The following is a 12,724-nucleotide window of genomic DNA, read 5'->3' on the forward strand; positions in this document are numbered from 1 at the left end:
ACAGCTGCGTCGTCTGCTACGGCAGCCGGCATTCTCGCGCCCGCGGCATGCAGGTTTCGTTCTCGTGGGGTGAGGGCTGCTCGCTTGCCGCGGGCGCTTAAAATAAGAAAAATAAGGAGTCTTGCGGTGTGCTTTTGTTTTACATGAATAGAATACTAAATTTTGTTGGAGAGCCTTCTGCTTTAAAAAACGGGACAAGCAGTCAACGTCAAGGCGTGGACGGTAACAAAGAAAGCGGGTATGCAAGATATGCGCCAATTATGTCAGTGAAGCTTCTCTAGAATCTATCGCTATAGTTCAACACCGATCTCTTTTGCACTGACCACGGTTGGTGCGTCGAAACAGCACTCCACCCCAGCATAAATTTGCGTCGTCAGCTAGCAATTGCGTCAAGCGACCATCCTCGTAGAGCAGAGGAAAAAAGTCCTGAAAACGTTTATTTACCGAGGTTTGCGATATATTACGATGAAGGGAACCGTGCATACCACCATGGGTATGCGGGTTTAGACCCACACTTCCTGCTCGAGAATGAAAACAATAAACACAGCACGCAAGAAAACAGTATTCCAGATATATCAGTCGAATTACTCGAATGAGCACCTCAATCAGCACATAGCAACATATTCTGTTAATCTCATTTACTGACCTAATGCGGTGTCGTCCCAGTAAACCATAAAACGTCACATGGACATCAGCGAGATATTTACGCTGGACATAAGACACCTCCACTAGACATCCATTTTAGTACCGTTTACGAAAAACCTGCGTACCTACAACACGAAAATCGGGGTCCAGTCCACGTTATATGTACAGGGTCGTCCACTCTTAGCTAGAACGTGCTAGCGCATGGCCGTGCTCTTTGGAGGGTCATTGCGTCCGAAGCGGCTGCGCATCGAAGCGAAGTGGCAGACGACGCGAAGCACCACGTCCAGTGTTGAAGTCGAGGGTTCAGGACAGGAGTGCCGCTGGGCGAAGAGGCTCGAAGGGTGGCGAGAGGAGAATAGGTTTATTTACATATTTTTACAGGAAGAGTGAAGAGAAGTGAGAGACGATTCTGCCGCGCTCGTTGTCGACTTTTATACACTTCTGGTTCCCCAAATTCCCTAGGTTGAGGACGCCCACGCCGGAGTGGGAGGGGCCTAGAGCTTTCACTTGTGCGCACAAACACAACACAGCACTTAGGGTCACGCCCCCATCACATGTTGAATCCGAGGGAAAGAAGGTGCCGTCGAGGAAGCGGCGACTGCGGTAGGTGATGGTTTCTGGCTAGCCGAAGGTTCCGTGGGTCTCGACATCTGTTGTTCCTCAGATGACACCCGCCGCTCGAGGCCGGAACAAAGAGGTCACGAAAAGGCCAGTAAGTGGTCCTTTGTCCTTGGATATGTTCGGACGATGCCCGCCAGCTCGTCGCGATGCCTGGCACGCCAAAGAGCCACAGCAAACGAAGCCCTTTGTTCCCCCGGCACGCTCACAGCAATTGGGGAAGATAGCGTCGGTCTCCCCGCGGCGGCGGCGCCGGCGGCGACACTTGAAGAGTCTTCGGAAAGGCGGTCTGTTTTTGCTAAAACTCCAACCCCTTCTTTATGGTTCTGTACTCCGACCGGGAAGAGCTCGGTAAATGGAATCAGCTGTCACCTGGGTCCCGTGTGTGGTCCATGACGGCAGGCTTGGGGCAACGGTCGCCGAGTAGAAAGCAGGTACTCTCAGCCACCCAGGAGACATATGTGTGCTGGCTGCTTCCGCCGCTGCTTAGCCTTCGCCGTACCTTGCTTAACGACGACCCACGTTTGGTGGTAATTTCTCCCAGACCCGCGTTCTTCGACCCTGACACCGCATCTGGCTTCCCGATGACACACGTCGGGAAGTAGTCTTTCCAGACCCGTGTACTAGGACCTTAACAGCTCCTCCGCGGCCAGGAGAATCTCGACCGGCCAGTGGTCACAATCACTCGCCGAGGAGAGATGGGCTTGAGTGGTAAAGTGGGATGCCTCTCTTGATTTTCTCTGCACACAGCACACAGCAGAGTCCTAATCCTCGCACCAGGGAGGCATTAGTCGAAACCAACCACACAACATAGCGCCACTCCCCAGGCAGTGCAAGGAAATTCACCCGAGATCCACCAGGCTGTTATGCAATACAAACGGGAAGCCTCAAATTGACCTCAAAATTTTGTAGTTGACAACAACAGTCTCGGCTACTAAGATAAGCTTCCATGTTGGCTAAATTGGCTGCCAAAGCTTGATTCACCGTACACGACGCGAAGAGGGGTAGCAAAATTTGGAAGCAAAACAATGGTATTAATGATGACGTCACTACGCTAGCAACAGAAAACAAACAAACTGGCACCTATATACAAAGAGACGAAAAGGCACCGAAATGCGTCACAGCAGACACCTCAATTAGGGAAATAACCTGCTCAGACCGTCGGCATTGCCATTGCATTTGCCCTTTTTGTAGCGCACAGAAAAGTTATATTGCTGGAGGGCTAGACTCCAGCGCAGCAAGCGGCCATTCTTGGGTGACATCTGACGCAGCCATGTAAGCGGACAATGATCTGTCTCGAAGGTAAATTTCGCCCCGTAAACGTAACAGGCTAGCTTTTGTGCTGCCCAAACCAAACAAGCACATTCCTTTTCTGAAGCGCTGTAGGCTTCTTCCCTTACGGTTAACTTCCGGCTAGCATAGAGGATGGGGTGCTCTTCATTGTCATCTCCTACTTGGCTTAATACGACCCCCATCCCCCTGTCGCTGGCGTCGCACTGGACTACAAATTCCTTGGTGTAGTCCGGGGCGCGTAACACGGGCCGGGAAGCCAGCACGCTTTTCAAGGTTTGAAACGACTTTTCCTTTGCCGCGTCCCAGATTACGCTATTCGGCTTCTCTTTGCGTAGCGCATCGGTCAGAGGACTCGCTAGCTGTGAAAAGTTTGGTATGTACCTTTGGTAGTATCCCACGAGCCCCAGAAATGAACGTACGTCCGTCTTAGATCGAGGTTGCGGGAATTCAGCAATAGGGGCGATCTTGAGGTCTGATGGCCTCCGTGTCCCTCTACCGACAACATGACCAAGATAGGTCACATGGGAGCAGCCAAAGCTACATTTCTCGGCTTTAAGGGTTAGTCCAGCGTCCCTCAAACTTGTCAGCACCCTCCTGAGATGGGAAACATGTGCCTCCCATGAATCGGAAAAAATGGCCACATCGTCAAGGTAAGGCAGAGCGAAATCCTGCATGTCTCTGAGGATGATGTCCATTAGCCTTGAAAAACTAAAAGGTGCATTCTTCAGCCCGAAACTGAGCACCAAAGGCCGGAACACTCCAACAGGCGAAATAAATGCCGCATACCTGCTCGCGCTTTCTGAGAGGGGCACCTGCCAGTACCCTCTCACTAGGTCAAGGGTGGAGATGTACTGTGCTGCGCTAACTGTCTCTATCCTTTCTTCGATGTTCGGTATAGGGTATAATTGGTCCTTTGTTATGGCGTTCAGCTTCCTGTAGTCCACACAGGGTCGCGGATCTTTGCCTGGTGCCTCTACGAGTATCAGAGGAGAGGTATAGTCACTCTCTGCTGGCTCTATCACGCCAAGCTCCAGCATGTGCTTTACCTCTGCCTCAATTATTTCTTTCTGCCTTGGAGAAACTCGGTACGCTTTCGATCTTACTGGATCGGTTGAAGTTAGCTCTATCTCATGCGTGATGAGATTGGTTTTCCCCGGCCGGCCGCTAAAACTCTCCTGGAATTCGCACAGCAGTTGCCTCAATTCCTGCAGTTGCTTCGGCTCTAGCACTCTGGTGTTCGCGGAACGGGACAGGATTTCCTCTATGCTGTTGTCAGACTTTTTGTTGGTGGGGCCTTTCCACTCAGGTCTATCGATTAGTGGCTCTTCGGGCATATTCACTGCCAGGTTTACAACCCCGCTCCTTTCTACATAGGGCTTCATTAAATTGCAGTGATAGATCTTAATCTGCTGGCCTCTCCCTGGCATTTTCAACGTGTAGTTAGTTTCCGAAAGCTGATCCAAAACCTCCACTGGCCCGTCCCAGTGAACTTCCATCTTATTCTTGCGTGCGGACCTGAGAATCAGCACCCGATCCCCCACCTTGAAGGTTCTCAGTCTCGCGTTCCTGTCGTAGTAAGTCTTCGCCGTCTCTTGAGCAGTTTTAAGATTCCGGTCCACTAGTTCCCGCGTGGCACTCAGACGGTTTAGCAACTGCAACACATACTCCACTACTGACTGGCTCTCTCCTGTCCCTTCCCACATCTCTCTAAGCATCCTAAGTGGGGAACGAAGAGCCCTTCCGTATACTAATTCTGCGGGAGTAAAGCCTGTCGCTTCATGCGGAACTGTTCTCAGGGCGAATAGCGTTGCTGGCAGGCAGCTTTCCCAGTCATCTTGGTGCTCAAAGCAGGATGCACGTAGCACTCTTTTGAACACCGAATGCCACTTCTCGACGCTGTTCGATTGAGGGTGGTAAACCGAACTATGGATCAACTTCACCCCACACCTCTGTAAGAACGTGGTCGTGAGTGCGCTCGTGAAAACTGTGCCCTGATCAGCTTGTATTTCTGCAGGAAAGCCAATTCGGGCGAAAACTGACAGGAGGCCATCAACTATCTCTGCCGAACTAAGCTCCTTTAGCGGTACCGCTTCCGGGAACTTGGTAGCAGGGCATATCATAGTGAGTATGTACTTAAAGCCTGACCTAGTTCTGGGTAGTGGCCCTACAGTGTCGATGACCAGGCGTCGAAAAGGCTCTGAGATAAGCGGCACCAGCTTTAGCGGGGCCTTCCATCTTTCTCCTGGTTTCCCTGTGCGCTGACATGCGTCGCACGACTGCACATAGCGTTCAGCATCTCGGAAACAGCCCGGCCAGTAGTATTCCCCAAGTAGCCTTTCCTTCGTTTTGTTGACACCTAAGTGCCCTGACCAACTGTTTCCGTGACAAAGGCCCAAAAGGTCAGAACGGTACTTTTCAGGCACGACCAGCTGGTCTAGCGTCTTTCCCTTTTTATCCTTGTAATGGCGGTACAGCAATCCGCCTTTGTGGTGCAATGTCACATTACGCCTAGCAATACCCTCTTTTGCTGTAAAGTGTAATTTTGACAAGCTAGGGTCGCTTTCCTGTTCTTTGATTAAGGACTCTCTGTCCACGCGTAATAGGCGATCCATGCACAGGGAGGTTGGTAATAACACGGAGCCTGGACTGCATTCTTCCTGTAGGCTGACACCGGTTGGGCTACTTTCGGTAACCGGTTCCTGCTGTTCCTCCTGCGCTTTAGTGTCATCTGCTTTGCTGGGTTCCGGAATCTCGGGAGTTCCCTCTCTCTCGCCAGTCGCTTCTGTCTCTTGGTTGTAGCTAAGCTTGGGCGCAAGCTCGCGTGATTTGGACCTGGTCAGGGCTTTTACTGTTCCCTCAGCCAACTTCTGACCTCTCTCGCACAGCAACTGATTTGATCTATTTGAGAATAGATACGGATACTGTGACGAAACAGCCGACGAGACGGCGGCCTCTGTCACTAGCTCTCCGAACGGGCCAGAAATGACCACCCTTGCCATAGGTAGGCACACACTCTGATCTTCCAGCACCTGCCTTATCCAAGCAACTTCTCCAGTGAAGTCTTTCTCTTTAACATAGGAGGGGTGAACAATGTCCATTGTTGCCCCGCTGTCCCGCAGGACCCTGCACGGTTTTCCATTCACTTGGAGTTCGTGAATATACGGACGCAGAAGTTCCAAATTATCGTCACTGTCGTCCGCATATGAGAAGGCTAATCGTGGCTTTTTACACCTAGCTGCGATGTGCCCCGCCTCCTGACAGTTGAAACAACGGAATGGCTTCCTGCTCTCGAACTCCCTCGTCAATGCTTTTTGAGCTTCGGCCTGCTTGGCACGATCCTCACTTTTTTCTGGCACTTGTTTAGCGCCCTCAACCTCCTCGCGACTCCTAAACTGCGGTCCACTTTTGGGTACAAAGCGCTTTTTTAACCCGAAAGTTTTCTTTTCATACCCGCTGGCCTCTGAGCTCAATTTTCTTCGTGTTGCATATTCGTCCGCTAGTTCGGCAGCTTTCCCTACCGTGCTCACATTTTCCTTGTCTTGTACCCATAGCCTAACAGCCTCAGGGATACTGTTATAGAATTGCTCGAGGCCTACACACTCTACAACCTTATCTTTGGTTTCATACGCCTCAGCACCCTTCAACCATTCTGTAAGGTTGACCTTCAAACTGAATGCGAAATCTGCATAGCTCTCGCTACCTTTCTTGCTGGCGCCTCTGAACCGCTGTCGAAACTCTTCCGCTGACAGGCGGTACTTTCTAAGCAGACTTGCTTTGACTTTTTCGTAGTCATCGGCATCTTTCGCATCAAGCCTCGCGACTATAGTGGCCGCCTCACAGGGCAACACCATTAGTAGCTTTTGTGGCCATGTTTCCTTAGCGTAACCGCGTTTCTCGCATGTCCTTTCGAAATTCACGAGGTAATAACCAAGATCCTCGCCAATCTTATACGGCCGCATCAGACTGTCCATTCGAAGCTCGGCCTCGCTCGCTCTCTCTGGAGTCGTGCCTCTCGAGCTCTCAAACTCTAGTCGCTTTTGCCGCTGGGCGAAGAGGCTCGAAGGGTGGCGAGAGGAGAATAGGTTTATTTACATATTTTTACAGGAAGAGTGAAGAGAAGTGAGAGACGATTCTGCCGCGCTCGTTGTCGACTTTTATACACTTCTGGTTCCCCAAATTCCCTAGGTTGAGGACGCCCACGCCGGAGTGGGAGGGGCCTAGAGCTTTCACTTGTGCGCACAAACACAACACAGCACTTAGGGTCACGCCCCCATCACATGTTGAATCCGAGGGAAAGAAGGTGCCGTCGAGGAAGCGGCGACTGCGGTAGGTGATGGTTTCTGGCTAGCCGAAGGTTCCGTGGGTCTCGACATCTGTTGTTCCTCAGATGAAACCCGCCGCTCGAGGCCGGAACAAAGAGGTCACGAAAAGGCCAGTAAGTGGTCCTTTGTCCTTGGATATGTTCGGACGATGCCCGCCAGCTCGTCGCGATGCCTGGCACGCCAAAGAGCCACAGCAAACGAAGCCCTTTGTTCCCCCGGCACGCTCACAGCAATTGGGGAAGATAGCGTCGGTCTCCCCGCGGCGGCGGCGCCGGCGGCGACACTTGAAGAGTCTTCGGAAAGGCGGTCTGTTTTTGCTAAAACTCCAACCCCTTCTTTATGGTTCTGTACTCCGACCGGGAAGAGCTCGGTAAATGGAATCAGCTGTCACCTGGGTCCCGTGTGTGGTCCATGACGGCAGGCTTGGGGCAACGGTCGCCGAGTAGAAAGCAGGTACTCTCAGCCACCCAGGAGACATATGTGTGCTGGCTGCTTCCGCCGCTGCTTAGCCTTCGCCGTACCTTGCTTAACGACGACCCACGTTTGGTGGTAATTTCTCCCAGACCCGCGTTCTTCGACCCTGACACCGCATCTGGCTTCCCGATGACACACGTCGGGAAGTAGTCTTTCCAGACCCGTGTACTAGGACCTTAACACCAGGTACACCTCCTGCGCCACTTTGCTGCGATGAGCGACTGTGTCGCACGCGGTGGCCCTCTGAAGAGTGCGGACATGCGCTAGCGGTTTCTAACTAAGAGTGGATGACCCTGTACGTAGTGCAGACATCCAGCTCGACATTTATCAGATATTTGTGAATTGTGTCGCCCAGTCTACGTAGTCTAGACGTCTATATAAAGAGAGTATGACTGCATACATAGATCAATACCCACGTGAAAATTTCTAACTGGGTCCAGTCCAACTGTTTTAAGGGACACATTTCCAGCTATTGTTGCAACTAGAAATTTGTTCCTTAAACCAGGTGCCACTGGAACCAGTTGCAATACGAGATGCAGCTGACACCTGTTACCATTCCAGATGTAACGGAGACCTACTGCATCCCAGCCAGAGACTTCCCTACGGAGTCGTCGGGACGTCCAAGCACTCCAGCTAGCTCAAATACAGTTGAGTAAGCGAGTACATGGCCATCACGGGAGCCCAAAACACTGGAGATGACTTTTGAGTGCGTCAGTGTTCTATTGCGCTCGGCGCTTTCACTGAATCTTGAATCTTCTCCTTGAGCATAATCGTCAGGTTTACAGCTGCGGTGGCATCAATACTCTTCTGCCGAGCCCAATAAGTCAGGGTTGCTACAAAAGAAAGAATAATTGTTCACTTTTATAAGTGACAAGAGAACACAGCAACCACAACAAGCAAGCCCAGTAATTTACGCCATTTTTACCGACGCAAGTCTATGAAGCGTCAAAGGTTGCCCTTGCGACACTAAAAGCCAGTTGTGCTGAGCGGAGTGTGCTTGCACACGCACTTCGGCACACCATCCGAACGCATGCCCACATTTCGGTAGTTGAGGCCAGCTGCATACATCACCAGCCTTTGTTTCAATACACAGCGGGTTTGGCAAAACAGCCAAACGAGTGAGCGTAAAAATATAACGTGCCGATAAATGCGTTAGAATTTTTATGCGAAGCATATTACTAGAGGTACACTACAGCCCTTCGCCGTGGTTACGCGCCGTGCACACCACGTGACACATGACGTCACGACAGAGGAAGATGAGGGTCCACCTCGCGCCGTCGCTGTGGTTGCACGCCGTGCAGACCACGTGGTACAGTGACGACATACCACGTGACACATGACGTCACGACAGATCGCCGTCACGCGCTGGGAGAGGGAGAACGATGCCATCGCCCAGACACCGGAATGTCCTCGAGCGGCATTCCCGCGCATTTCGAACGCGCGTTCACACTCGGTGTAGGTGAAACGCTCGCTCCACCGGGAAGGCGGACGCGGCTTCCGTGGCAATCCAGGCGCCCACCCAACGCGCGTCTCGGGGTTAGTCGGCGTTCCGCTGTAGCCATGCCGTTGTCTTCCCCCACGACGAAGGCTTCTAGTGGTTGTATTAAAATGATCAAGTATTCAACCAAGGAAAGCCATGTATTAACAAGCCTAGCCATCAATATGCTTCGCATCTGACCAGGGTTAACCAAGTTAAGCCTCAGCCATTTTTTCATTACGAACACAAAAATAGCATAAAATACACTTCAATGAGTGAACTGAGACTGAGTACGCACCAAGAAAGGTCACGATTCCACCCGGTGAAAACGACTTGTAGTCCTAATTTGTACTGACGGGTACACTTCGCCGAGTAGTGAAAGCAAGCAAACTGTCTTCCTTCAGCTCCATCAAGGAAAGAACTGTTGAACAATCTCGCCAGCAATAATAAGCGAATAATTAATTCTATGTCGAGGTTCTTCAAACACAACGTTCCCACGGAACACGATGAGAAATCGCTCACGCCGTGCGCTCAACCCAGCTCAACCACTGCCGCCAGGCTGACCCTCATGCGGAGGGTGCGAAACTGAGGCATGTTTGTATCGTCTCTTTTTTATACTTAATAGTCTGCTTGCTGTGGCACAAAAAGTAAGTTAATAATTTTGAAATTGTAGCATATTACTTTTTTCACAGCTGTAATCGTCATGCGCAGTTTGCGCTATTATTGATAAAATACGATACGAACGTCAACGCGATGGCGACGTTGACAATTTCACCGCGGTTTCCGAACCGCCGCCGGTCCGCAGCAGTCACGGCATGTCTCGGTAATCACGGTCTCAGCATTAGAAGTTCGTTTCGGTGGTTGGACAATTATAAATAATTAATTATAATGTTGCGCTGGCCCTCAACAAGGTCTTGTACTTTGTACCAGCGCTGGATTAAGGGGGGGGGGGGGGGGGGCTAAGGGGGCTGCAGCCCAGGGCCTCACCTCCGGCAGCAAGAGAAGGGGCCCATTTATTCTAACCTGCTTAGTATATGGAACCGCGGGCAATGGAAATTTGAGTGACACGTATGAAGCGAGAAATCCAGAATGAGGAGGCGGGCCCCCACCTAATGTAACTTCGTTTAGCCGAATCAGTTAAGGAGAGCTTGTCGAGCTGCAGAAACAGGAATCCCCCGCCACCCTGGAGGGGGCCCCCTTTCTTACGAAGCGATAAATGCGTTTGCTTACGGATTGCGGAAGGGTTTTTTGTGGTTCCCTGTCAATCCCCACGTCCAGTGGCGTCTGAAGGTGTAGTATGTTCCAGAATCCTGGCGTCGGCATGACATCCGCTTTTACAGAGCAGCGAGGTGGGACTCCCGCCTCACCGCCAAGCATTCCGCTGGAACCGCTTTCATAATCCACTAAAAATCCACTAATTAATTTTTAAAACCACAAATGTATCCGCTAATATGCGGTGCTAAACGTAAAAAATACTTGCTTTGCACCTTCTGCATGGATTACAAATTAGAGCAGGGTAGGCAAAAACGAAACCAGAATGCGCAGCTGCGTTTGAAGCGGCGTCGACTCGTGCGAATATCATGTACAGACTGTTGAGGAAATAAACGCGCGCAGTATAATGCTTCTCTCAGCTACAAGGATGGATTGTCCGAGTTCTAATTTCGCACCCCTTATGTAATACCCCCGATACACGGGAGCCTTTAAGGAAAATAAACTGAACTGGGCAAATATGAAATTTGGTCATCAGAATTATTTTATACAACACCGGGTTTTCTTCTTTAGCTTTACCAAATTGAAAAACAAATCGGGCTGTGCTAGCTTCTTAGGAGTCCCACAGTTCAACTTAGTGCTCCACGGGCCACTAGGAAAGCGAAACACTCGTTTATAGGTTTATGTTTAGATTTATGGGCTTTAACGTCTCAAATCAAGTCCAGCTATGCGGGACGCCGTAGTGGAAGGCTGCAGATAATTTCGACCACCTCGGGTTCTTTTAAGTGCACTGATATCGCATAGTACACGGGCCTCAAGCATTTTGTCTGCAGCGAAATGCGACCACCGCAGTCGGGGCGCTTTATTTTGTTCGTTCTTTTTTCTTGGGATTGGTCTTGTAGAACCAGGTGAATTTTAATTTTTGAGGAAATACAAGGTGCAGTAACTGCCTCACTTCTAGATGGACATCTCAACTGCGTTTTGAGGAGAGGGAGGAAGGTGTGTATGAAAGGAGAGAAAGAGGTGCCGCTGTGGAGGGCTCAGAAATAATTTCGACCACCTGGAGATCTTTCACGCGCTCTAAAATCACACAGCACAGGGTGCCTTTTTCCATTTCGGCTCCGTCAAAACGCGGCCACCGTGTGGACCATGTTTTTTTGCATTGCTGGGAAGGGGTTTATTTTTGGGACGTGTTATAAAGGACCATAAAGAAAGAGCTACCACTTGACGCGCACGGAATTCGCTATTTAAGCACTGATAATGAGGATGGGGCACCTTTTGATCTCATAATGCTCTTGGGCCTCCACTGTATATGGCGCTCCAGAATGGCAGGCTACCATTGTGACAAAGACGCACGACCGGCCCGAATTTATTTTCGGGAAAGCATGGACTGGTTTCTTGCAATCCAAAAAGCAGCTGCGGAGTCCCAAAGGGTTCTGGTCAAGCGGGCGCGAGACGGGGCCTCGTCATGCGGTGTCCCGGACTAAGGATACCGACCATGCAGCAGGGTTATTTTTTTTTTTTAACCCTCAAGCTCTCTTTGATTAAAGTTTTTCACCACCACCACCACCGAGTGGCTCTCAAGACTAGAGCCGTTGTGTATGTTGCGGGAATTTTAAGCTGACGAAGCCAGTCTCGTGCTGGCTGACCACGACAGTGTCGTATGTATATAGCGTTATGTTTATTTTTGTTGTGCAATGTCATGAGACAAAGCCAGGCAATAAAGAAAAAAAAAGTGTGGCTGGGTTTGAACCCGGGTACTAGGCTCAGCGCTGAGCACGCTATCCGCGCAACCAGGACTTAAATTCTGCTATTCAAATGTGCCCCACGAGGGCAGTAGTTAACGTTCATCGAATTTTTATACCTTGTAATAATACCCTCTCGGGGCACTAATTAACGAGTGTTTCTACTTCCTAGTCGCTGCCGGAGTACGAGTCAACTGCAGGAAGCTAGCTCAGCCTGCTTTTCTTTAATGCGTTAGCATTAAAACAGTGCTTCGAATGAAAACCGATCTGTCGGCTTGCGTGCGGCGTCATTGAAAGAGGAGAGGAGGCGGCCCGCGCTGCAATGCAGCCCCGCAAGTTGTTGGTCGGCCCACGTGGCTCTTCCGTGGCGTTCGGCGCTCGTCCACAGACGGACGTGTGTCGCGCGTTCCAAGAGTCACATCGTGTTTTGTGCGCTGTAAAACTAATGCTACTGCGTTATTGTTGCATGAATCCCATTGATAGCACTTCGTTCTTTTTAACTGCAATGAAACATGGGATCTATTCCCGTAGTGTAGCAGGGGGCAGGGGGGTCAGTGGAGGGAACGGGGGCCTACATGCGCATTAGCCCAGGGCCCTTATTTTTCTTAATCCGGCCCTGCTTTGTACCCTACGTTTCCTTCAATCAGACTCAACACTCTCGAGACTGCCCTTGTGGGCTTCTACAAGGCAGCTCTCAACCTCCCTATCACTGCCTCTACCGCTAAGATCTTTGCCACAGGCCTCTTTCATCCTCTCCGTTCTCTTCTCTCTCTCCATCGTGACTCGCAGCTTGCCCGCCTTTCCCTTACCCTTCAGGGTCAGTGGTTACTGGCTCAAGCGGGTATGTCGCCCATTCCCATCGCCCCTTTTACCTCTCCTATTCCAACCCCGGCTCCCAATCTTCGTATCCCCCTCCCGACCAACATGTCCCCCGTCCTGCA

The 12,724-nt window shown here is 50.8% G+C and overlaps 1 protein-coding gene across 1 annotated transcript; it reads right to left on the reverse strand.

The window, feature by feature from the left end:
• Positions 1-2,105: 2,105 nt before the first annotated feature.
• On the reverse strand, positions 2,106-7,498 carry LOC149340559 (uncharacterized). Its single transcript, XM_089551149.1, has 2 exons — positions 2,938-7,498; positions 2,106-2,124 (listed from the first exon to the last, which is right to left on the reverse strand). The coding sequence occupies exons 1-2, from the start codon at positions 6,525-6,527 to the stop codon at positions 2,106-2,108; spliced, it is 3,609 nt and encodes a 1,202-aa protein (XP_089407275.1). The 5' UTR covers positions 6,528-7,498.
• Between the last annotated feature and the right edge of the window lie 5,226 nt (positions 7,499-12,724).

This window comes from Amblyomma mixtum, chromosome 6 (genome assembly GCF_055824585.1).
Source record: "Amblyomma mixtum isolate Tamu chromosome 6, ASM5582458v1, whole genome shotgun sequence".
Classification (NCBI taxonomy): Eukaryota; Metazoa; Arthropoda; class Arachnida; order Ixodida; family Ixodidae; genus Amblyomma; species Amblyomma mixtum.

Excerpts from the sequence above, each read along its gene's own strand:
- LOC149340559 (XM_089551149.1), bottom strand. The coding sequence starts at position 6,527 with ATGGACAGTCTGATGCGGCCGTATAAGATTGGCGAGGATCTTGGTTAT.